The following is a 25,543-nucleotide window of genomic DNA, read 5'->3' on the forward strand; positions in this document are numbered from 1 at the left end:
CGCTTTCCACAATTCCCTGTCAGTGGGTTCTCAGATTCCGTGGAAGGAGGAAGTCGAATACTCCGGACGGGGCATCGAAATATTAGTCGGGTATGCATCCGGTGATCGTTCGGTCGTGATAGATTCGGTCGCTATAAATTCGGAAAAATAAAAAAGATCTAATCGGGCGAACCGTTTCGAAAGTATCGCCTTTAGTTGTGGGAACAGTGTTTGGAACTCTCGTCGGGAAACTCGAAGCGGTCCGGTCCAACTTCATATTCTTATAAGGAAAAGAGAAAAGCACGAGGTACGATCGAATACGGAACATTTTTTATTTCTGACTTGATTTTTTTTTTCTGTTTCGAACGTTAACTCGAATACTTGTCGAACTAGATTTCGTTCAGGCCATGACCAAGTTTACCCCCGCCGAATTAATAAAGTTTTCTTAGTTTTTTACACGAGAGTTAATGGGGGTTCGAATAATCGACATTATACTCTATTCTATAGAAGCAATTTTAGCTATACGTGTTGTATAGTCCTAATCAGGTTATGATTTAATTTCTCTAGAAAACATTAGTATTTGTAAACATGAATTGTAATATTTGAGAAAAGCAGAACTTTTGAAGGAATAAAAATCGGGGCTAAATCGAGCCTCCAGCCTCGAGTGTGTGTGTGTGTGTGTGTCGGAATAACACGTATTCCGAGAGTCTAAATCGGAAATAATAACAAACCAGGATGTTCAAAATATTTGGAGATTTAAACGCAACGGAACACTATGCAGCATAGTGAAATGCACGCATGCACTCGATGAATCTTCAACGTCGATTTTCTTGAAAAGTTTCCCACGAACAAATCGTATTCTTTCCTTTCTACTTGGCTCTTGTTCACAATCGTCTACACATACGCGTATGTATACCAACTATGTAAATTTATTTCGTTTCCATATTTTTCGACCGACAAAATTAATTCTTCCATTCGATGAAAATTTCATTCGAACAAACATCCGGGGGTCAAACAAATCGAATCGGTCGTTTTACGTAATAATACGTGGCAGGGACTGAAACGCGTTCGAGGAACCGAGAAAAGGGCGTTTAAATATGGATTGAAAAATTGTTTGTTCCGCTTCTTTTCTCCGGAGGCCAACGAAAGAGTTTCGATATTTTCACAACGAACGATTTTAGATCCAACGTTAGGGTAATAATCGTTAGCTATCGCTTCCTAACATAGTTTAACCATGAAATTTTTCCAATGCCAACTATTTCGTTTATTAACGTGTTTGTAACAAGCGTGCTACTACTCACGTTAAAGTAAATAAATAACTTTATTTCGTAATGGAATTATGTAATTCTTGCTGCTGAAGAAGCAAATAAATTATGGCATTATTGAAACCGAAAGTCGATCTTATCTGTGGCAAGGTTATTCTCTCGACCTGTACGAAGCACGCATTTCTTACCGAGTACAGACATTTTGTTTAAAATTATTATGTGTAATTAATATACGTGATAACCAAAAGGCTGCTCGATCGAATTAAATCGGTACACGTATTCTCAATAGCATAGATGCACGAATGTCCTGTTTCGTAACAATTAACGATCGTCAATCATCGATGCACGAACTGGCAATAAGAAACTGAAACGAAATCGATAAGCAAGTCGAGGAGTTTAAACGAACCAAGTGTAGGTCAAGTAACGTAGCAAGGCTCCTCGCAACCTTCCGAAATATTAAATTAAATGCTTTCGCGATCGGATCACTGTGATCATGCTAGAGTCCCTCGCTCCTATGGGGCTTAATAATATTTCACAGATATTATATTTCTTCGTCGAATTATCGGTTATCTTAATTTACTTCTATTAATGTACAATTAACATATACGTACGTAAAAGAAACGTAGAAATTAGGAATATGTGTTGCAGTGTCAGGAGGGGATGTTGCCGGGGTGTCTTCTGACAGGAATAGGCCTGTTTCTAGACAAGTTTAATATAACAGTAGAGTACTCGGTCTTTGTAGATCACTTACAAATGCTTCAATATTAACGCCAAAGGCACAAACTTGTCTAGAAACAGTCTTACTTCTATGAGAACACCCCGCTAACCTCCCCCCTTGACAGTGCAACATATATTCCTAGTTTCTACGTTTCATTGAGCACATACACGGTTTCACATCCCATCAAGCGTAATACACATTAACTTCAGACTATGTATACTTCAGCCTAATTAATAATACAGTGTCTAAAACTTATTATTCTCATTATTATTGTAACTAAAGTAGTGTCTACATAAAATGACTGCATAGTTTATCCGTGATGCTCTCTGTCTATAAGTTGAAGAAAGCGTGACCCATCGGTGGTACACGATTTGCACAGCCACCTACGCTCTCTGGTGGTAAAACGCCCAAGTTTGTCGTGGAATAGTTCCTATCGTACACGCTAGATGGCGCTCATTTGTCGACCTCAGGCTCCCTCTGGTGTTAAAATGCCCAAGCTTGTCGAGAAATCCATCTAGCGTTGGAAGAACGAACTATTCCACGACAAACTTGGGCGTTTTAACACCAGGGGGCCAGAGGTCGGTAAAAAGCGCCATCTAGCGTGGACGATAAGAACTATTCGGCGACAAAGTTGGGCGTTTTGCCGTAGATGGCGGTGCAAATCGTGTACCACCGATGGGTCACGCTGTCTTTAACAGGGTAGACAGAGAGCATCACGGACAAACTGAACGGACATTTAAGTGGGCAAGAATGCAAACCATGTACTTACCCATGTTCTTTGGAAGCCTAGCATCTGTATTTGTTCAATAAACACAATGGAATATATCGCCTCGATACCTAATTGGTTGAACCAACAAAATAGCATCAAGACACTATAATCTAGCCGAGGCAATGGCTAGAGTTGAAATCATATGTACTATCATTTCTCTGTTTTAATAATAAATATATATTTTACAAGTGTTTTATAACAAGCGTCGTGTATGGGAAAGTAATACTAGTAACAGCGTAAATAGAAACACGAGTACCAATAGATACCAGTAGTACTAACAGAAATAATTTAGATCTTTAATTTAAGTGAATCAGTTTGTATATAAGATTTCGATATACGATGGAATCAAACGAATCGTGTGGAAGTGGATGGGTTAATGATGGGGTAATCATGTAATTACTAGCAACAGTTGCGCATGTCAAGCCGTGTAATTTGTATTTCGTTACCGTCGTCGCCACGCTTTCATTGAAATAACTTCGTTAGAATCCAATATCCATTTATTAGAGTACCCTCTTAAAAGAATTATTCTTCTTTTCGTAATAGGAAAGATGATTTTGGCCAACTTGCTGAGTCTGCTTCTGCACGCGTTGTACTTTATTTCCTGGCCTTTCTTCAAACTCGTTCACATCAGGAGACGGGCGAACATACCACCGATTAAGAATCCTCTGTTAAAAGTTAGCGCAACCACGTTAGCCAACAAGATTAGAAACGGAGAAGTGAGTAGACATTTACCATTAATCGTTGTGCAAGAAAATTTCTATATTTCATGGTTATTGATCGTCGTTGCGTCATTGTTGAAGCACGGTACAAAATCTTCGTTTAGACCGAATCCTCGATTATCCAACTTTCTACAATATCTAAAACATTAATGAGCCGTATTATTGTCTTATTTCTATTCCCCACTAAAAATACAAGTTTTCACAAGATCTGTTATTTAAGTGTATACTGACCCAGGTAAGTACCTCGAGTTGAGTTTTCTGACAAGCGACGAATCCGATTCTTCGGCATAAAACGCACAGCTATTGTACGGAAATAATCTTCGAAACTTTTTTTTCTTTCTCCGATGAACAGCTTTCCAGCCAGACTGCGGTGGAAGCATATATCGATCGTATCAAGGAAGTAAATCCTTTCGTGAACGCTGTAGTAGAGGACAGATTCGAGGCGGCTATAAACGACGCAAAAATTTGCGATCAGATGCTAAAGACGGGCCAAGTTACCGCCATTATTTTAAAAAAGGAGAAACCACTTTTTGGAGTGCCAATTACCATCAAGGAAAGCTGTTCCATTGCAGGTGAGACGCTCTCTTTCAAATAATAAATATCTAGAAGTTCCTCTGTAATCTCTACATTCGAGAAATATCGATGCTTTTATCCAGAGCTAAGGAGAATGCGATAAAAGTACATGCGATGTTGCTCAATTGTTGTTGTACGTCGAGTGCCATATCATTTCATTTTTTCACCTCCTCGGGATACATTTGTTCCACTGCTATTATCAAACAACGTTTAATGAGTTCGCTGTCTGCAAAAGGACATTGTGATTTTGCAATTTCCAATGCAACAAGATAGCTTGCTTGAATATGGGATTCGTGAACGACATAATTCCAATTCTACAAATAAAATAACCATTTAACATACTACTTTGTGTATCGCACAACACCGGTAATGACAAAATGTTATAATCAAGTTTAAATAATTTACCTTGTCGATCAGATCTTCTGTTTCTATCAGTTTGGCTTTCAATCGTTGAATTTCCAACAACCGCTCGTCACGGGAGAAATGTGCATACTCGTTCGCATGGTATCCATTGTAGTGCCGTTGAATATTACATGACTTGTTGACCATAACAAACACTTGGCGTAACCCTCGTACTTCGTAAAGAAATATCCTCCCACGAAGGATCGAAGTAACGAATGGAATCTGAATGTTGTCGTTTTGATGTAGAATGTTCAGCCATGGCTTTATGTTTCACTACACGCTCTTGGTTCTGAATTAATTTCACTTTTCTAAAATATTTACTTGACTCCGATCTCTGACCAGACCGCCATGATGCCGCCATTACCGGCTAATAACACAGACCTGCGCCGCGCAAGCTGCGCGTTGAATATGTCATCAGCGAAGTACTCAAATTGAATAAAATTGGGTTCCTTACGATTCCTTGAAATTCATCGAAACTGGAACAATATAACAATTTAGCTAAAGATTAAATTGCCGTTGCTATATGCCTGGTAATTTGATCTCTTAACGCCTTTAACATAGAGCCAAGTACGACGCTGCCCTCCACTGCGCAAGCGTTAAAAATATTGCCGTTCAACATGGTACCAGAGGTGCCAGAAAAGCACCGACGGTGCCCTACTCGCCATGCCAGATCACGCGTACGTGAGCTGGTGGAGTTACAGAAAGTCGACAAAGACAAACTGACGCATGCACTCTTTCTCGATTCTCCGAAGCTGCCCAAAGTAATTTCGGACCGCCTCGCGGGAGTCGAGAGAGGAAGGCTCACATTTGTCTTCTCGATCTTGGACAACCGACTCTTGGCCCCAGCTGAAGCATGCTGACCACACCTGATACTTCCGACAACGTATAACGATTACTACTGGTTACTGCCAGCCTCTCCCAGCCTCTACTGGCCTCTCCTGACCTCCACTTATATTTCTGACGACGTATAACAATTACGACTGACTTCTGCCAACCTCCGCTGGCCTCCGCTGACCACTGCTGACCACCCCTGATGCTTCCGACAACTTATAACGATAAAAACTTGCCACTGCTTGCCCCTGTTGGTCTCTGCTTGCCACTCCATGCCTCCGCTAGCCTCCGCTGGCCTCTGCTGACCACCACTGATGCTTCCGACAACGTGTGACGATTACTACATGTTACTGCTTGCCCCTGCTGGTCTCTGCTTGCCTTTGCAAGCCTCTGCTGTCCCCTGCTGACCCCCCCCCCTGACCCCTACTGACCCCTGCTGACCACCCCTGATGCTTCCGACAACTTATAACGATAACAACTTGCCACTGCTTGCCCCTGCTGGTCTCTGCTTGCCACTCCATGCCTCCGCTGGCCTCTGCTGACCACCATCGATGCTTCCGACAACGTGTGACGATTACTACATGTTACTGCTTGCCCCTGCTGGTCTCTGCTTGCCTCTGCAAGCCTCTGCTGTCCCCTGCAGACCCCCCCTGACCCCTACTGACCCCTGCTGACCACCCCTGATGCTTCCGACAACTTATAACGATTACAACTTGCCACTCCATGCCTCCGCTAGCCTCCGCTGGCCTCTGCTGACCACCACCGATGCTTCCGACAACGTGTGACGATTACTACATGTTACTGCTTGCCCCTGCTGGTCTCTGCTTGCCTTTGCAAGCCTCTGCTGTCCCCTGCTGACCCCCCCTGACCCCTACTGACCCCTGCTGACCACCCCTGATGCTTCCGACAACTTATAACGATTACAACTTGCCACTGCTTGCCCCTGCTGGTCTCTGCTTGCCACTCCATGCCTCCGCTGGCCTCTGCTGACCACTGCTGACCACCATCGATGCTTCCGACAACGTGTGACGATTACTACATGTTACTGCTTGCCCCTGCTGGTCTCTGCTTGCCTTTGCAAGCCTCTGCTGTCCCCTGCAGACCCCCCCTGACCCCTACTGACCCCTACTGACCCCCACTGACCCCTGCTGACCACCCCTGATGCTTCCGACAACTTATAACGATTACAACTTGCCACTGCTTGCCCCTGCTGGTCTCTGCTTGCCACTCCATGCCTCCGCTGGCCTCTGCTGACCACTGCTGACCACCACCGATGCTTCCGACAACGTGTGACGATTACTACATGTTACTGCTTGCCCCTGCTGGTCTCTGCTTGCCTCTGCAAGCCTCTGCTGTCCCCTGCTGACCCCTACTGACCCCTGCTGACCACTGCTGACCACTGCTGACCCTTGTTAACAACTTCTGCCATGATATATATGTATTAAAACATTGTATAATGTAAATCTATGGCAATAAATGATATAATTACAAAGAATACTATGTGTTCTCATCATCTTTTACCTTTCTTTCCTTTCCTCTTAGTTATAAGACTCCCTGAAACTCCTTGGCTTCCCTGAACACACTAGGAAGTCCTAAAACACCTCGGAAGCCCTGAAAATCAGAACTTTGCTAAAAATTCAGAGTTTCCAAGACTTCCCGGTTGTTTCAGGGCTTTCCAGCTGTTTCAGGCTTTCCCAGCTGTTTCAGGGCTTTCCAATTGTTCCAGGACTTTCCAATTTTCGGGATTTCAAAAATTAAAAGCCGTTTCAGGGGTTTCCAGCTGTTTCAGGACTTTCCAGCAGTTTCAGGACTTTCCAATTTTTCGGGATTTCCGAAATTAAAAGTCGTTTCAGGGTTTTCCAGCTGTTTCAGGACTTTCCAATTGTTCCAGGACTTTCAAATTGTTTCAGGACTTTTAATTTTTGATTTTAGCAGCAAGTACGAGAGCTGGACACGTTGGGAATCCAATTTTAACCGGAAAACGGTCTCTTAAAACTAAGGCAATGATTTGGAGAGGAAAAGAAAGGTAAAAATGATGATAACAAATAGAATTCTGTTAAATTATATCATTTATTGTCATAGATTTACATTATACAAGGCTCGAATACTTATACATCATGTTAGAAGTTGATAACAAAGGTCAGCAGTGGTCAGCCGTAGTCGGCAGGGCCAACAGAGGCCAGCAGAGGGATGCAGAGGGATGCAGAGGCATGCAGAGACAAATAGTAATAGGTATACGTTGTCAGAAGTATCAGGGGTGGTCAGCAGAGGCCAGCGGAGGCCAGCGGAGGCCAGCAGAGGGATGCAGAGGGATGCAGAGGCATGCAGAGACAAGTAGTAATAGGTATACGTTGTCAGAAGTATCAGGGGTGGTCAGCAGAGGCCAGCGGAGGCCAGCGGAGGCCAGCGGAGGCCAGCAGAAGCCAGCGGAGACCATCAGTGGCAAGCAGGGGCCAGCAGGGGCAAGCAGTAGCAAGTTGCAATCGTCATACGTTGGTGTAAGTATCAGGAGTGGTCAGCAGGGGTCAGCAGGGGTCAGTAGGGGCCAGCAGGGGTCAGTAGGGGCAAGCAGGGGCCAGCAGGGGCAAGCAGTAGCAAGTTGCAATCGTCATACGTTGTTGGAAGTATCAGGAGCGGTCAGCAGAAGCCAGCAGAGTCCAGCAGAGGTAGGCAGGAGTCAGTGGTAATCGTTATGCGTTGTCAGAAATATAAGCGGTGGTCAGCAGAAGCCAGCAGAGGCTGGGAGAGGCTGGCAGCAGCCAGTCGTTGTCGGAAGTATCAAGAGTGGCCAGCAGCGGTCGGCAGAGGCCAGCGCAGACCTGTAAGAAAACTCCAAAACACATATAGTCATACCTAGTACCTCGTACTTTGTACCTTATTACTACTGAGGGGACAGGGGGTCAAAAAACAAGCCCACGATCTACCCCACGATTATTACGCAGTATATTCGCGAGTGTGGAGGTGTAGCCACACGTAGGTTAAAGTTACAATGATGTTACGACGTCTTTACCCGACTGGTCGTAACGCGTCTCTAACAGGGACTCGGCTAGAACACGTCTAAGACAGACTGAGCCTATGACAATGCCGTCGTTAATCAACTGGCCTTGAACGCGTATCACGGACTGAACGTAACGAAGTCTTTAACAAGACTGAGTGTCTTTCCTTAACCTAATAGTAAAGGGGGAGAAAAGGAGACAGGACAGAAAGACGAAAAAACGGAAAAACGAAACTAGAAAATACTTAGCGTAGGGAGCGTTTAGCTAGAGTGAAAGAGAGTAATGAAAATCAAGGGGCTCGCCAAGTGTTTAACAAGACGATGAGACTTACACGAGACCGTGGAAAAATCGAGAAATGGAAAGCTTAAAACTATCCTAACATTCCATTCCCATTCATACCCTGGCAAGGGCGAAGTGGCTAATACAATGGCCGCTACACTGCTATAGGTGAAAAGGTGTATAACTGGGTAAAACAGTTTTACGACCCGTGAACTCAAGTTAGTCACCAGTGGAGGCATGTAGAGACCAGCATAGACCAGCATAAGAGAAGTTGTAATCGTTATACGTTGTCGGAAGTATCAGATGTGGTCAGCAATGGTCAGCAGTGGTCAGCTGGGGCCAAGAGTCAGTTGTCCAAGATCGAGAAGACAAATGTGAGCCTTCCTCTCTCGACTCCCACGAGACGGTCCGAAATTACTTGGGGCAGGTTCGAAGAATCGATAAAGAAGGCATGTGTCAGTTTGCCTTTGTCGACTCTCCGAAACTCCACGAGCTCACATACGCGTGATCTGGCATAGTGTGAGTAGTGCACCTGGTGCTGGATCTGGCATCCCTGCATGGTACAGAGGCGTGATTAAATATGAATCAACTAAAAGCTTTAGAATGTCTTACACATTAATAAATATGTATAGTTCGCAAACAAACTCACGATACAAGTACAATTTGTTTCTTAATTTTTCTCCGTAGGTATTGCAAGTCGTTTCATTCAAGTTTCACAAGTAATTGACAAAGAATTTTATTTTGAATCAGGAATGAGTTTAACGGGTGGCAACTTGAAGAGGAAAGGAATGAAAGCTGACGAAGATGGATCGGTAGTAGAAATTGTAAAAAACGCTGGAGCTATACCCCTATGCGTATCCAATACCTCTGAACTCTGCTCAGGATTACATGCGTCCAATTTCATTGTCGGTTCGACTAAGAATCCATACGATACGAGGAAATCACCAGGAGGGTCGTCGGGCGGAGAGGTAACATCGGTATTCCGACCGAAATAAATTTCATTTTCCATAAAATTTCATGACTCCAAGTCAATTAGTTCTCTTTCTTTTAGGGCGCGTTACTCGGCGCAGGAGCTTCTCTGCTTGGAATTGGCTCGGACTTCATCGGTTCCATAAGAATACCGAGCCTATTCAATGGCATTTTTGGTCACAAACCTACTCCAGGTATGACCAAAGTTCTTAAAACAAGAACTCTTCCCATCTCGCTTTAACAATGTGGATTTGGCTGTTCACAGACATTATTCCCATCAAGGGACACTTTCCAATGTCAAAAGATCCTGCGTTCCAAAGAATGTTGGTGCTCGGCCCGATGGCGCGATACGCCGAAGATCTTCACTTGGTCGTCAAAATACTGAGCTCCAAATGCGAGAAACCGTTACGTCTGGACGAGCCAGTGGACGTGAAAAGTCTCAGGGTCTTTTACCTGGAAAATTTCGACAGTTATTGCGGTACAAAATCAACTACGTCGGACATAAGACGAACGATCAAAGAAGGGACACGTTACCTCGCTGAGAACGGTGCACGCGTCCAACACGTAATACTTTTATAGAAATATATCAGTAAATTTCATTAGAGACCTTTCGTTGGAAAAGGATCTGATTTTCTCGCTTCCACAATTTCCATACTCAAGGCACGAATGTATTTCAGTTGTCGCAGGACTGGGTACACGACGCGTTCATATTCCTGATGTCTTTTTGTGGCGATCTCGAGTTCCCCGAGGAATGTTTCGACAATGAAAATCCCGAGGTAAACGATCAATTTTAAAACATTCTTCTGTACAATAAACATTATATTGTAAATTCACCTCCACAGGGAAAGAAGAGTGCGATGCTTGGACTTATAAAGGCCATGTTCGGTTTGTCGGATTGTACGTTCGATCTCGCCCTTATACGACTGCTAGACGACATGCACGGATTCGTTCCAGTCTCGAAGATAGAACACTATAAAACCCTTAGAGAGGGCATCCGTTCCAGACTCAATGTACGAGAAGACATTTAACTCGATGGACTCGCGTTGCGTTTAGTGAATTTTCACGATTAATTAACGCATTTACAGAATCTGCTGGGCAACGATGGAGTATTCGTGTGCCCCACGTTTCCACAACCGACCACTTATCCAGGCTTGATTCCTTTTAGAACCGACTGCACCATTTATTGCGGGTTCGGCAATATGATGGACTTACCATCAACGCATGTCCCGATGGGATTGAATAACGACGGCCTGCCGATTGGATTTCAGGTAACTGTCGAATAAAATAAAATTCTTAATTATTAAACTGGCAAAAAAATTGTATTTCAGGTGATGGCTGCATCTTACCAGGACCGTCTTTGTTTAGCTGTCGCCAGAGAATTAGAAAAAGCCTTTGGAGGCTGGGTTCCACCTCCTAGCTGAATACCAACTCGATCGATACTCATACTACAAGAAAGGAACGTTATTAAAAAGCACCATTTCTACCAATAGAGACTGCGAGCCAAATTATTTAAACGAAAATAGCATGGACCACGCTGGACCATTTAATAATATTCTTTTACTTACAAGTTGGATTACATCTGTAGAAGAACAACGCAACGTATGCACAGTGTCAAGTTCATTCTACAAAATAAAAAGAACGAGTGTACGATCGAATAAAATATTTTGGTATTTTTCCTCTTTACAAAACTTTTAAAACCGATATTACTTTATGCACGGCCCTCGTAGAAATAAATCTTCCCGCTTACGAGCAACCAACACGCGTTTCTCGACGCACAATTATTATTTATTAATAATATTCGCGAGTCAGTGGAAAGCCAACACGTCCAACACAGATGACGTAAAAATGTATCTGTCGAATATTCATCATCAGTCATCCAAGACAATTCGATCGGATCGGTAGTCAAGATCGCGGCGCTAAAGAATGGTTGTTTCGCGGTAGCGTGGACTGCTTTAAAAATTAATATCGTTGGAAACTCGAAAGGATTCAGTCTATTCCAAACAAGTATTCGAAACAAGAATAGAGAATACAAGGTAAGATTTAAAACTGGATTTACAGAAGAAACGAAGCGAATCACATCGATTGAACTAGTTTTTATTATAGATTACGAAACAAATTCTACTTTTTAAACTCGTCCTAACTTTACACGGTTCGCCAAACTTTCAAATTACTGACAAAATTACGCAACTTTTGCCGTCTGATCGGAAAATTGGTCTCTATTGCACGGTATTTATTGTGATCGGATATTCATTATAAACTAATAAATTTCGCATTGCGTAAGCTCTCCCGTCAACTGTTTCGTCGTTACAGAAAAAAAATATAAATACCTATAAGTTGAATTTGCATAGTCTGGACAACTTTGGACTTGAAACATCAATTTTTTTACCCGGTTACGTACATTTAAATAGCTGTTGTACTATTAACGAAAGTTAAATATACAGCTCGTCTTCAGTATGCCACGTTCAATTCGATAAATCACAGGAAATAATTTCATCGACTGGGCCTCTTTTTGGAAGAAATACGTATTTCTACTGCAAGAGACTATAAACTCAAAGAATAAAATTTCTTGTAGCAGGGAAAATGTTTCGGAACCACCTGATAACGATTTTTATGTGGCTCGTGTACTCTTTTTTGCGTCCTATCTTCGCCTACATTTACTCCAAGAAACGAAAGAGTGTACCAGCGATCAGGAATCCTCTGCTAACTTTCAGTGCCGTCGAACTGGCAAAGAAGGTCAGACAGGGAGAAGTAAGTGCGAGTTTTTTTTAATTATTTTACTAGTAAATACTCGTCCAACGATATTAACATTTTTCGAACGAATAATCAAACACGCGTACATCGATCACGGTAATTAATGATCTCTGATATCGTTGCATTCGCGATAGCTTTCTAGTCAAACTATAGTGGAGGCATACATCGAGCGAATCAAGGAGGTGAATTGTTTCGTGAACGCAGTAGTGGACGAACGATTCGAGGCAGCCATAAACGACGCGAAAGCATGCGACGCGAAACTAAAGTCTGGAAAAGTTACCGCCGCTGCTCTAGAAAAGAGTCAACCGCTTTTCGGAGTACCATTCACTGTCAAGGAGGCCTGTTCCGTTGCAGGTAAAAACGCTTCTATCGCCAGTTGGTTCCTTCTACAATTAATACCTATCAGTGTTGTAAATGTCCTTATCATTATACGGCTATATAAAATAACTGACTTATGAACTGTAGTCTTACATATGTACGACAGAGAATTCATAATATATTTCATTACCATTATTTAATAAATCTTACTTGTACATGGATGCAAATATGATTGCTTCCACGTGGCCATCTGGTATATCATCTCCATTGCTCGCTTCCAAAGATACCAAGCGAATTTTCGACAGCATCTCGATACCGATCCTTTAATTAAAAAATACAAATTATTTGATAATGAAAACACGAAAATCAAATGACAAGAATTTTATCGAAATTAGGATTGAGTTACACGGGAGGGAGCTTGGCGAGGAAAGGGATGAAAGCAACGGAAGACGGATCAGCGGTGGAGTTAATGAAAAACGCCGGCGCTATTCCTCTGTGCGTTACCAACACTCCAGAATTCTGCCTGGGCACTACGTCCACGAATAATCTTTTTGGGACAACCAAGAACCCGTACGACACGAGCAAAACATGCGGGGGCTCGTCGGGCGGGGAGGTATTATCTTACGAATTGACTATCCAAACGTTTCCATCGATAAAACGTGAATGACTCGATTCAAAGGACACTTTGCTTGTTGCAGGGTGCACTGATCGGTGCAGGAGCGTCCGTGCTTGGTATCGGTTCGGATATACTAGGATCGATAAGAATACCAAGTCATTTCTGTGGTATTTTTGGTCACAAACCTACGCCCGGTACGTTCAAAAACGATTTAACGCAAAAGTTCTGTCCAAATAACGTCGATTCGGACGTTTCGCAGGTATTGTCTCTACCCGCGGACATCTTCCAACCGCTGAAAACAACGCGTTGCGTTTCATGGCTGTATTCGGCCCGATGGCAAGACACACGGAAGATCTTCATTTGGCTATGAAAGTATTGTCCGCCAACTGCGAGAGACCGTTACGATTGGACGAACCGGTGGATGTGAAAACTCTCAGAGTATTCTACGTGGACAATATCGATAGCGTGTTGGGCACGAGATCCACTACGTTGGACATAAGACGAACGATTAAACTAGCGACAGATTACCTGGCGAAGAACGGTGCACAAGTTAAACAGGTAATAATTTTACAATAACATTTTACAGCTTGTACAAGTTCTAGCTAACTCTTCCAACACGTCACGAAGTTTTCGTTTATGTTCTCGAATTTCAGACGTCGCAGGAGTGGGTACACGATTCATTCTTGTTCCTGCTGACCTCTTTTCTCTCCAAGGAGAATCCCGAAGAACTCATCACGGATAAATCGCCCGACGTAATGCTCACGCTGTAACATTCTTTTTACAGTGTAGCAACGCATAATTTCTAACTTGTTTCGCAGGCAAGGAAGAAGCTGTTCCTCGAATTGTTAAAGGCGCTCGTCGGATTGTCGAATAATACGCTGCAGTTCATATTCACTGTTCTATTGATAGAGTTTCATGGATTTATTCCCCGCGCGGCCGAAGAGTATTATAACGCGAAGAAGGACACCATGCGTGGGATCATTAACGTACGGGAGTACATTTCGTTTTATCGATAGAAACAATTTATGCGAATATTCGTTGATCAATGTGGTTACAGAAAGCTCTTGGTAACGACGGAGTGTTCATATGCCCCACCTATCCGCACGCAGCGAGTATAGCGGAATTAACATTCCTCAGGAACGATTGCGTTATTTATACCTCCAATTGTAATTGTTTGCAGCTGCCATCGACGCACGTCCCAATGGGATTCAATGACGAAGGATTGCCAATTGGCTTTCAGGTACTTTATCTACCATATTTCTCACAGACTTGCTTAGGACGACGGGGAACCATTAAAAATTGTGTTTCAGGTGATAGCTGGATCCTATCAGGATCGTCTTTGCTTAGGAGTCGCCAGAGAGATGGAAAAGGCATTCGGTGGTTGGATACCACCCACCAGCTGAGTTTCTCTAATTATTCGTGTGACATTTTCACCTAGAAAAACAAAAAACACTACTTGTTATTAGTTATGTAGTGAAAATCATTGTTTTCTTTACCTACTCATAGACCAATACTGTAGATTCACTATTAATTAATTATATATTTAAATACCTTTGTTACATGACTATTCAGTTCAAACTATCGAAAAATCAAAGACCTGAAGGTCAATAAAATTTCCTATCCTAAGGAAACGTTCCAGAAGCTTCGAATTTTTTCATTTCCATTGTCTTTTTACTAAACAGTATACATATATTTTGGGTTTCTATAAAGATTACGAAAAAGACAACCGAGAAATACCGCTACAGTACCGGCTATGAGTTAGTTAGTGTAGTGTTAATTTCTTGTGTCAGAAATTTTCAATGACCTCGAAATGGTACCGCCACGGACGAGGTATACGTACACCTCGTCTGTGGTACCGCGTCGCGCGATTTTTCATCAGTAAGTTCTGAGAGTCCGTGGGCGAAGGAAGTGGGCACAGATGGCGCGACAAAGTATCGCTCGAGTATCCGTCAACAGTTATCGAAGACTATTCGAACGGATCGATGATTGAAATCGCGTGGAAATCGAAGAGATCGATGCGTGGTAACGTCGACCGCTCCGAGAACACCAAGATCATCGATTCTTTGCGGAAACACTGTGAACCATCGATCGAGTGCCTGCAACGATCTACCTTGCACACGGAAGAAGAAGAGAAAAGAACACAGGTACGATCAAGTGTCCACAGATGTCGCAAACTTCTACCCCAAATACACTTTTCGATCTATAAATCATTATCGTTAGAAATTCTAATCAACTATTTTCTTAAAATTAATTACCGATATCTTTTCCTTGAAAGTTTCATTAGTTAAGAGGACACCTCGATATAACACCGAATCGTCTGGATGATCGATTATCTCAAAGACTGCTTCAAAATCATTTTTATACTCGACCGCTTTTCCTCATTTTCTAATGAAAATTCGAAGAATTCGAATCGTGTTTCGCTGTTCAGAGATCCGACTGACACGTGGAATGGTTCCCGAGATACATTACTAATCGAACGAGGTTGAAGGTCGAAATTTCAAGATTGCCGTATCGACAAAAAAAATCTTACATTTTTTTATCTAAAATGAATATTCATTTGAGAAAACGCTGATTAAGATAAATGCTCGACATCGCGTCGAGTCGGCAGTCACGTGTCGTTCTGCATTTCTGTAAACGCTGGAAACGCATAGACGGCAAATCATGCAAATCGTCGATCGTCCGTCGATAATTGCCGCAATTTTGTTAGACGTCTACATATTCAACGCGTGGTACACACAAGATTACACAAAGTGTATTAACGATCGAGTGATAAGAATAGTGTCTTGATAAACGAGTGACAATTTCAGAGATGAAACTTTGGCGATGAAAAATACCAACTAATTCTATGATCTCTGTTCGATCTCATAATGGATCAAATGACAAGAACTGTTTATCTTTCGTCCGTTATTAGAAATGGGTAACTAGATAAGAAACGCGTCTATCTCTGATTTCAAACAAGAAAAATTCTCGAGTTGTACGATCGATGATCGAATCAAGTTTTAATTAATCTTGATTGTTTAATACCTCGTAGCAACAAATTGGTTCGATAACATTGCTAGCACGATTGCAATCGGTATCTGAAATTATAACTTTAACATATAAATACCACAGTATATCAATGTTAAACTGGTGAAAATTATTATGACAACAAAGTAGAAACTTGTAGAAAAGTTAATATGTGTAACGAGTACTGATAAGAGGTACTAATAACCGACTTATTTCTTTAAATAGAAATTTTGTTAAAGAGCTACGTCGTAAGATTCTTTAAAAAGATATAATTCCGTACTCGTACACATATTCGCGTGGACGTGGTTTTAACAGAGAATTATTGGCAACATCCGAACCGGAAATAGGGGACCATGAACCCTAAGAAGCCATAACTTCGAGCAAAGACCATTCGAACGATATTATACATAGATCGGAGTAGACAAATAAATAGATAGATCGATGCATGGATCATTCGCGTTGACGCGCGTTTACGAAATACGCTGTTTTTTTGGAAATGTACGATTTTGACGTCAGAATCCTGTTCTCTTACACTCTCGCTCTGTTATTTCCTGGATTTTGAAACGCATTAGAAGAAAGGAATGCCCGAGGCGCGCGTCTGTTCGTCGTACGATAGCAATAGCAACACGTGCACGTCAAATATTCGTCAGTTATTGCATATTGTTACCAAGATCACGTAGAAATTGTGGAGCGAGATCCAAGGACGAACCAGACACGTGTAGTCTTCACGTAGAGTTTACGTAATCACGAATACCACGCTCTTGGATCGATATAATTGTTGGATTATTAGATATAGATGTAGTTTCTACGTTACTAGAATGAGAAATGAAAGCAGAGCGGTGACCGTTTCGAATTCGAAATTTTAAACCGGACATTTCCAGCGTATTAACAGCGAACACATACTCTAAAAAGATAATTCATATATCTAGACAGTAGTCTAGATATTCTAAATCAGTGATTCTCAATCATTTTTTGGCTCGCGGCCCCCCCGTTTTCAACTTTCACTCTTGCACCGATGATCCATCAACGATTTGCTTCCCGCACGATTAGCCTCGATCTTTAATTACAGTTCGGTTTATTCGTTACCAAATTTTTAACGGCTACATCACGTCCCGCTCTAATTCATACAAATTTTCACGACGTTTTAAATATTTTTCTTATCACAGATAAGATTGCATTTCGTTCAGTTACGTTATGTAAGTAATCGTGATACGATTTTACAAAAATTTGGTATTACTGTTAACAAAAGTGTTTAAGAGCTTTGTCGTGCTTCTCGAAATAATCTGTTTTACTTTTTGGATTATGGAATCGTACAATTGTGTTACCGAAGAGGTTCGTTTCAAGTTCAAAACAAAGTAATTTCAAAGCAATGCCTGACATGACGCTCATAAATTATATTAATTATTATTATTATACTACAAAGTACACTGGCGCTAAAAGCGCAATAAAAATAATAATAAAATAGAAAATAAAATACTGTAAACAATATATTGCTACGATGCTGACTATATTATTATTGTTTAACGGGTATAAATTTTTGGAGGTAACTCGCCAAAGTGTCCTCGAAAATATAAATTATAGTCAATGCTAAATAATCACAAGTTACTCCCGTTCAAACTGTTTGGTAGATAATTGTTTAAATCTATGTTAAACGATACAAGGATCAATAATTAAATATTGTGCACATACATTGGTAGGACCAAATGTTGTCTGGTAAATGATCCATCCTATAGACTGCGGTTATTCACCACCGAGTAATGTCCGTTCGCAAGAAGAAGGCCAAGAGTATATCCTCGCACTAGTTTACTAGTATTTCAGATCCTCTACCGTCCCACGCATAATTGTTACTGACAGAGAACGGTGACGAAGATCGACAGCAGGTGACCTGCGCCAATAGCGACAATGCAAGCGATGGTGGGGTAGTAGTAGCTAGTAAACTAAACGAGGGTGTAAACCCTCGTTAGCGTTTATCCTCGCGGGTCCTTGACCTTTGTTTTCCATGGACTCCTCCTGCTATGCAATGTTCTGAAATAATGTATTATTTCATTCGGCTACACGTTACCTGAAATAACTATGCGTTAGTTTGTATGAACGTTAAAACAATTTTTCAAACGCCATTTCGTATTTTGGATTTACGGTAAAAGAATTTTTTGTTCAAACAAGAATCTCCTGATTAACTTTTCTAGCGATAAAATTGTGCTAGCGTATCTTGCTTATACGTTTGTATCCGTGAAGGGAATTTTATCGTTCGCAGCACCGAATTAGATCTTTCAACGTCTTTTTTCCCCTAAAAATAATCTTCGTATTAACACTGCAAATCCATTTATCGCTCGATAATGGCCACGGTCCGTGACGAGCTTAGATTATCAAGCGTTTCGAAATATTCTAAGCTCGGTTCTATGTATGCGGGAGAGATTTTATTAAATCATCGGACGCATAGTAAATACAAAATAAGAACCAATTGGCATTATGAAACAAATAAACCGTTGATTCATAACACGATACGAGCATGATACGCAAATATTAAACAATCGTTGCATCGATGCGCATACCTCGGATACGACAGAACGAAATAATCGTAGTAATCGTTCTGTCGATTAACTTTCGTTAGTATTCCACGATTAATTTCATCCCAACCTTCTTGTCACATTGTTTATAAATCGTCTGTTTTCAGGCACGTGTATCTTGGTAATTCTTCTACGCTTGCAATATCGCGTATTGCATACTTATATCAGTGTTTCTCATACTTATCGCTGAGCCCCTCTGAAAATGAAGGAAAACTTTTAATCGACACTCCACGGTAAATAATCATTGATAATAAAGAACCAAGCTTATCATTTTAATTATTTCTAGTACTATGATGCCATTTATTATGCTCTCCCCCTTCTAGTATAATAGTGAACCAAGTTCTAAAGAAGTATAACACAAATGGGTACTTGAAATGAAACGGAAAGTGAAACAATTTTATATAATTAATTCTAATAATTAAAGTTCACAGATCGTGTGAGGGAAAATGTTTCTTTTTAGACACAGTAATTATCCTGTCCGCTGAAATGATTCGCGTTACGCCTCGTTAAAGCCACGCATCTCCACTTCCATTCATCAATCCGACGCAAGAGTCATCGTACACGTGCTGTGTTCCCCAATGTCACGGTAAAATAAGTTTGCATAACCGGTTGATATTCTTAGGAGACACGTGCCAGTACAACAGAACGTAGTAAATAGCCAATAAATTATTGCGCTGCTGCGATCACCTGGACCGACTAAAATATAGTTAAAAATGGAATCCGAACGTGTTCCGATCCGACAAACTCGTTAGTGGTAATCTGCATGAGTTAGCACGTTATATCATCCGTTCAGGCATATACTTTCGTACTAATGCAGTTGGTAAAATGAAGAAAAATATACATAGAAGTCGACCTGTATACACGTACAACTATGTACATTTATATTACGCCTAATCGAACCCTTAGATACGATGCAACTTTTAATCTCAAGCGATCCGATAGAGCTTATCGTCTAACACTAGATCTACCAAGAGGGTCAAACAACTTGTTTCGTTATTTGTATGTAGTATATTAAGTATATTACCCATTCAATACTAGTATTTATAATACTATTGTGTAATATACTAATATTTATATAAAATAATATGAATTCAAAAGGATCATAAATACATATGTATAGAGAACTTGCAACAGCGTTATTTTATGGACTCTGTGAAAATAATAGATGTGAATAGAAAAGATAAATACACGACTGACCAACAATTACAAAGAACTAATCATTGGCTGGGCACCTTCCCACCGAAGCATGACTGGTAACGAAAAGCAAACTCTATTGCAAAAGAAGCGACATCGCTTACATCAAGCGAAGAAAAACCAGTCCCTTGCCAGGACCTCGTAACCCAGATACAACGGCACTGAAAAAAAAGAATGCAACAAGATTTGAATCGCTGCCAAAAGACCAAAAACTCACGGTGTAACGCAAGATTATCATCGATCTCGATACGATAGTAATCGAAAAGAAAAGAAATAATGTCCCGACTAAGAACTGGGAAATTTATGGGAAAAATCTAGATTTTTCACCCCGATCGTACTGGGTTGTGACTTGAAACAATCGAAGAAAGAGAAAGTAATATACATATTTCCTGAACCAGCTAATGGTAATTCACATCACGAAAGCGATGTCTATCAATTACGTTCACTTCGCTATACTTAATAAGAGATCTCTAGCTTCGCATTCAATGTCTCGATCACTTTCCCCGACGAAATGGACATTCCTGGCGTTTCCAACGAACATAAAACTATTAAGAAAAGAACAAAGATATTAAGTTCATTAGGATACCGTCGCGCATCGGAATTTTAGATAAACAAAAATCCACAGAATTCCTCATAAATGGTGTTATAACGAGACATCGATAACGAAATAAAATTTTGTTTCTATTTTTTCGTCGTATCTTCTCGAGAGCGTATTCAATGGATCGGCGAGGTTTTCCCGATAAAAATAAGTCCAAACACGGCCTCGCTCCAATTATTATTTGTTATGCGTAATACGAAACACTTTCGAATTCTGCAAGTACACGGTCCTTCGAATAATGTCGTAACGCTCGCCGATTCAATGGTAATGCTCCCGTAAATGTATAGTGGAAAAATATAAAATGAAACTTTCAATGCTGGATGAAATTCGATCACCGAGGTGATCAGCATACTCTGCATGCTTTGGCCTCTCGACGCTGCATCGATAATCGTCGACACTTTGTATGTTTCCTTAAAAGGCTGGCCGCCTGGTAAAGCCAGACCAGTCTGCCTCTATATTTGAGGAAGAGAAGGTGTGCCTGCTGGTTCGCGGATTCTGTGTCTTTGAAGAAAACCATCGGTTGGAGCGACCGGACCGGAGACACGACGACCAAGAGGAATAGTGGGATCTATCCTTCGATCGGTTCGACTGGCCAATAGATTCGGCGCCAGGTACATCTAGTCCCCTTTCTAGAACAGTGGTTCTTAATCATCTTATGCTCACCGCCACAGCATGTTAAAATAAAACATTTCATTCATATTATAATTAACGAAATTATATGCTGCGTTTAAGTCTACTTGGTGTTGTTTACCAGCAATACTCTACTGAATTTGTAGACCAGACAAAAGGCTGTCGGATATAAAGTGTAAACCCCTTTTTAGGTATTGTAAAAATGTCCACTTTTAGTGTGTGTTTTAGGTAAACTGGAGTCGATACTTTTAATTCAACTTCCACTTTAAATTTAAAGCTCTGGCGGTAATAGCCTAAGAGTGGGTTAAGAATCATTGTTTGCAAGGGAGAGAAACGTTTGAATACACATGAACAGTTTATAGATTGGTGTTTTTTTTCTAACAGAGAAAATGATTCTGTCCAACCTGACCAGTATACTTACACACCTGTTGCACTTTGTTCTTCGTCCTTTTCTGCTCCTCATTCATATGAAGAGACCACCGAGTATACCGCCGATCAAGGATCCTCTCCTGAAAGTTAACGCGAGCACATTAGCCAGGAAGATCAGGCATGGAGAAGTAAGTGCATACTTTTGTTATTCAACCGTTCATCATGCAAGTCACGTCATTATGCTCGACTCTTGTTGTTTCTATTATGAAACGTTCAATTACCATTAACGTATCGTTGATATTGCAATCTTCCCCCCCCCCCCTGCCCGAAAGTAGCTTACTTAATAAATCGTACGCCAGAAACGGGCAAAATTGTTATCTAGATAATCGCTCCTCGGACATTTGCAAATGTTTACCAGTAAACGCGTGTATCTTGGAAGAATGACAATGTTACAGTTACGCGGGTACCGAAGCCAGTGCAATAAAACTACGCTAAGAATTGATCGAAGTCCTTTTTCCGTAAGAAACGCGCATCGATAATCAACGAACGGGCAATATCTCTCGATCGAACAAATGAAAAAGAGACGTTAGTCCAATTACAGCAATCCATAATTTGTAACTCTGTTGCACTGGGAAAAGCTTTCTAGCCGGACTGTAGTGGAAGCATATATCGAGCGTATTAAAGAGGTGAATCCTTTCCTAAATGCAGTAGTAGAGGAACGATTCGATGCGGCTGTAAACGATGCGAAAATTTACGACGCGAAACTGAAGACAGGGAAAGTTACCGCCGCTACGCTGGAAAGGGAGAAACCGCTGTACGGAGTACCAGTTACCATCAAGGAAACCTGTTCCCTTGCAGGTAACGCTTCCACTAGATCAAACACGCCAAATTGACTTTCGTCACCGAGCCGATTTGCCATTTACAATTATCTCACAGGGCTTACAAATATATTTTTTTTTAAAATAGTTCGTCAAATGAAATTATCATCACGATTGAAATAGGAGTGGCAGCGATAACGTGGGCCAAAGTTACGAAATAATAGAAAAATTAAGATAATGCTTGTGAATCGGTGAATCGAAAAAATATCGAACAAGAACATAATCAACATGTTATTATTCGTAATCAATGTTTCGACCTTCGGTTTGGGTATTCTTTTTTATCAATTCCCACGTGGCTTCGACCAAACACTAGCTTTCTGTTGTTTGTTTTTTCTTTACGATTGAAATACTCGCGTAAAAGTGATGTCACGACCTCTTCGTGTGGAACCATTTCTAAGATTACTATTCTTATCGGACAAATGATACAAGGATGTGCCAATGACGTACCGGTTGCTGAGATTATAAACTTTACAAGCAATATACGTAGAACACACGTGACGACTGGAAATGAGCGGAATTCTTTTCTAGCTTCCTTTTTTTTTTAAATCAGGAATGAGCTACACGGGAGGCAGTTTGTCCAGGAAAGGAATAAAAGCTTCGGAGGATGGGTCGGCGGTAGAAATGCTGAAGAACGCGGGAGCCATACCTCTGTGCGTTACAAACACCTCCGAGTTCTGCACAGGAATTCATACCACGAATTACCTTCATGGCGCGACAAGGAATCCATACGATACGAGAAAATCGCCGGGAGGATCATCGGGCGGTGAGGTAATACCATAAGGAGGGCTCCTACTCTATTATTTATTCTACCACAAACCCACAAAAGAATCGACTATATCTAAATTTTCCTACAAAAGCCTACGCCCAATCTCTTTCCTCGACCTATGAAAATTTAGTACCTACTGCAGTCAAATTCACTCTAATAGATTGGTATCTATTCTGAAACCGTAGGATGACGTGTTTTTTTTTCTTCTACTATGCTCTGGAACCTGCAAAATAACAAATAATTAATATTTTGCTTAAACTGTATATTGCATTTTTTATTTATTATTTCATGGAGATACTATACATATAGTTTGCAGCTTCGTTGATTGTTTCAGGGAGCTTTGCTTGGCGCAGGAGCATCCGTACTTGGGATTGGTTCGGACGTACTGGGCTCCATAAGAATCCCGGGTCTCTTCAATGGTATTTTCGGCCATAAACCTACTCCAGGTAAGAGACGACCGGAGGTGGCAGTAAAAGGTGTTAAAAATTACTCGAACGCTTTGTTCGCAGGTATTATTTCTAGTCAGGGACACCTACCGAATTTCGGAGGTTGCACAATCGAAAGCATGTTGGTGTACGGTCCAATGGCGAGGTACGCGGAAGATCTTCGCTTGGCTATGAAGGTATTGGCCTCGAAATGCGATACGTCGTTATTACGCTTGGACGCCCCGGTGGACGTGAAAACTCTCAGAGTGTTTTATTTGGATAATTTCGACAGTTTTTGCGGGATAAGATCGACCACGTCGGACATAAGGGAATCGATCGAGCAAGCAACGCGATACCTCGCGGGGAACGGTGCGAGTGTCCAAGAAGTAATAATTTTGCGCAAAGATCTGAAAATTTGAAATAATCTTACAAGTAAAAGTCGCGGTTGTGGGATCGTAAATTTTTCAAATCGAAAAGATTGAAAAAATTTGACGACCCCCACCAGGTGCGACCAGGTCTCCTCGTTATTCATCGAAATATCGTTTTGTATTGCAGATGTCGCAGGAATGGGTAAGCAGTATATTCATGTTCCTGATGACTTGTTTCGGCGAGGTGCAATTACCCGAATTACTTTTGGACCCTAAATACTCCCAGGTAACGGAGAAACCTTCCGTTTGACTCGATATTTCTTGGATTTATCATCTAATTGATAGCTATTTCCCACAGAGAAATAAGACGCCGTTACTCGAAGTCGTAAAAGCTTTGTTCGGTTTGTCGGATTACACGTTGACGCTCGCATACGTCCAACTAATGAGGAAGGCACGAGGATTTATTCCACAGTCCAAGGAAAAATACTATCAAGAGCTTCGGGAGGATATCCGTCACAGAGTAAACGTACGAGAGCACATTTGTTTGAGAGCGTTGAATGAATATTTATGTTCGATTCGTGTGCTTACAGAAACTGCTCGGCAATGACGGAGTATTCATATGCCCCGCGTTTTCCCAACCGACGGACTTGCCAGAATTAATTTTTCTTCAAACCGATTCCGTCGTTTATAGTGCATTCAGTAATATGATGCACTTACCGTCGACGTACGTGCCAATGGGACTGAATAACGACGGACTGCCGATTGGATTTCAGGTAATTAATGACGAAAACGATTATTTTTTTAATAACAATCCCTTAACATAATCTCTGTTTGCTTACAGCAACGCACAGAGTTCATTTTCGCTAAAATCTGTACAGTTAACTTACCACGATTTATCTCCCAATCTTAATTCCTTGTTTGATTTACAAAAGGATTAATTTCGAGTAATATTTTTCGAGTTTTCTCTGTTTCAGGTGATGGCCGGGTCTCATCAGGACCGCCTTTGTTTAGCAGTTGCTAGAGAATTAGAAACAGTCTTCGGTGGCTGGGTACCTCCTCCGAACTGAATTTCTATTTCGTCGACATTGATTTCTTTTTTTGTTTGTTTTTTTTATCTCGAACAAACAGAATACTCGTATTTCATTGTTGCTGATCACTGTGATTTTTTTCAATTAAGTACTATTTCTTTGATATAAGGATGGCTTAGCTGCAGGAGACTGTTAAAAAAGTGTTATTTTTATTGGAAAACAGGTGGAGTGAATGTTATTTATTTATAATCACTTAACTGATACACACCTTTATTCATCGCGGCTTCCTTTATAACCGCACTGGCGTACCTACAATTCGCATTGAATGTGCAATAACATAACTTATGAATAGTAAAATTATCTTTACTAAATAAACCAAAAATAGTATTTTCAACGAAGCTTTATATTAATCAAAGGAACAACCTTCACGCCTTTTCCATTGTAAAATACATAAAGGAAGTTTATCTTCAAAGTCCATCGTTTTTTTTTATATCAACCTTAATACCATAAATTAAATACAAGGCGTACA

The 25,543-nt window shown here is 41.1% G+C and overlaps 3 protein-coding genes and 1 long non-coding RNA gene across 5 annotated transcripts; 3 read left to right on the forward strand and 1 right to left on the reverse strand.

Annotated features, from left to right (window-relative positions):
- The first annotated feature begins 43 nt into the window (after nucleotides 1-43).
- LOC122395643 (fatty-acid amide hydrolase 2-A-like) lies at nucleotides 44-11,188 on the forward strand. The gene is made up of 10 exons (XM_043393393.1): nucleotides 44-286; nucleotides 3,275-3,447; nucleotides 3,803-4,022; nucleotides 9,282-9,499; nucleotides 9,583-9,694; nucleotides 9,766-10,064; nucleotides 10,178-10,276; nucleotides 10,343-10,510; nucleotides 10,586-10,768; nucleotides 10,829-11,188. The coding sequence occupies exons 2-10, from the start codon at nucleotides 3,280-3,282 to the stop codon at nucleotides 10,919-10,921; spliced, it is 1,560 nt and encodes a 519-aa protein (XP_043249328.1). The 5' UTR covers nucleotides 44-286; nucleotides 3,275-3,279; the 3' UTR covers nucleotides 10,922-11,188.
- On the reverse strand, nucleotides 3,287-3,803 carry LOC122395704. The gene is made up of 3 exons (XR_006258989.1): nucleotides 3,682-3,803; nucleotides 3,464-3,588; nucleotides 3,287-3,396 (listed from the first exon to the last, which is right to left on the reverse strand). It is a non-coding gene; the product is annotated as an uncharacterized LOC122395704 (long non-coding RNA).
- Nucleotides 11,189-11,350: 162 nt separating the features above from the next.
- LOC122395641 (fatty-acid amide hydrolase 2-B-like) lies at nucleotides 11,351-14,698 on the forward strand. The gene is made up of 10 exons (XM_043393392.1): nucleotides 11,351-11,533; nucleotides 12,073-12,248; nucleotides 12,386-12,605; nucleotides 12,965-13,182; nucleotides 13,268-13,379; nucleotides 13,445-13,743; nucleotides 13,839-13,937; nucleotides 14,004-14,171; nucleotides 14,243-14,425; nucleotides 14,496-14,698. The coding sequence occupies exons 2-10, from the start codon at nucleotides 12,081-12,083 to the stop codon at nucleotides 14,586-14,588; spliced, it is 1,560 nt and encodes a 519-aa protein (XP_043249327.1). The 5' UTR covers nucleotides 11,351-11,533; nucleotides 12,073-12,080; the 3' UTR covers nucleotides 14,589-14,698.
- A 356-nt stretch (nucleotides 14,699-15,054) lies between these two features.
- LOC122395640 (fatty-acid amide hydrolase 2-B-like) lies at nucleotides 15,055-25,445 on the forward strand. 2 transcript variants are annotated; one of them, XM_043393390.1, is made up of 11 exons: nucleotides 15,055-15,329; nucleotides 20,969-21,161; nucleotides 21,565-21,737; nucleotides 22,188-22,407; nucleotides 22,978-23,195; nucleotides 23,528-23,639; nucleotides 23,703-24,004; nucleotides 24,174-24,272; nucleotides 24,345-24,512; nucleotides 24,577-24,759; nucleotides 24,961-25,445. In XM_043393390.1, exons 3-11 carry the CDS (start codon nucleotides 21,570-21,572, stop codon nucleotides 25,051-25,053), a joined length of 1,563 nt encoding a protein of 520 aa, XP_043249325.1. In that variant the 5' UTR covers nucleotides 15,055-15,329; nucleotides 20,969-21,161; nucleotides 21,565-21,569; the 3' UTR covers nucleotides 25,054-25,445. The 2 variants fall into 2 exon arrangements, with proteins under 2 accessions (XP_043249325.1, XP_043249326.1); XM_043393391.1 differs by lacking the exon at nucleotides 15,055-15,329 and having other exon boundaries at nucleotides 20,831-21,161.
- The last annotated feature ends 98 nt before the right edge of the window (nucleotides 25,446-25,543 follow it).

The sequence above is a fragment of the Colletes gigas genome, unplaced genomic scaffold (assembly GCF_013123115.1).
Source record: "Colletes gigas isolate AHSC1104 unplaced genomic scaffold, ASM1312311v1 Colletes_gigas_Sc00006, whole genome shotgun sequence".
Taxonomy (NCBI): domain Eukaryota; kingdom Metazoa; phylum Arthropoda; class Insecta; order Hymenoptera; family Colletidae; genus Colletes; species Colletes gigas.

Coding starts and splice junctions, on each gene's coding strand:
- LOC122395643 (XM_043393393.1), top strand. CDS start 3,280: ATGATTTTGGCCAACTTGCTGAGTCTGCTTCTGCACGCGTTGTACTTT. Junction 4,023..9,281: donor GGAAAGCTGTTCCATTGCAG/GTGAGACGCTCT, acceptor ATTTTGAATCAG/GAATGAGTTTAACGGGTGGC. Junction 10,511..10,585: donor GCATCCGTTCCAGACTCAAT/GTACGAGAAGAC, acceptor ACGCATTTACAG/AATCTGCTGGGCAACGATGG.
- LOC122395641 (XM_043393392.1), top strand. CDS start 12,081: ATGTTTCGGAACCACCTGATAACGATTTTTATGTGGCTCGTGTACTCT. Junction 12,606..12,964: donor GGAGGCCTGTTCCGTTGCAG/GTAAAAACGCTT, acceptor TATCGAAATTAG/GATTGAGTTACACGGGAGGG. Junction 13,744..13,838: donor ACGGTGCACAAGTTAAACAG/GTAATAATTTTA, acceptor CTCGAATTTCAG/ACGTCGCAGGAGTGGGTACA.
- LOC122395640 (XM_043393390.1), top strand. CDS start 21,570: ATGATTCTGTCCAACCTGACCAGTATACTTACACACCTGTTGCACTTT. Junction 23,640..23,702: donor CGGCCATAAACCTACTCCAG/GTAAGAGACGAC, acceptor CTTTGTTCGCAG/GTATTATTTCTAGTCAGGGA. Junction 24,005..24,173: donor ACGGTGCGAGTGTCCAAGAA/GTAATAATTTTG, acceptor TTTGTATTGCAG/ATGTCGCAGGAATGGGTAAG.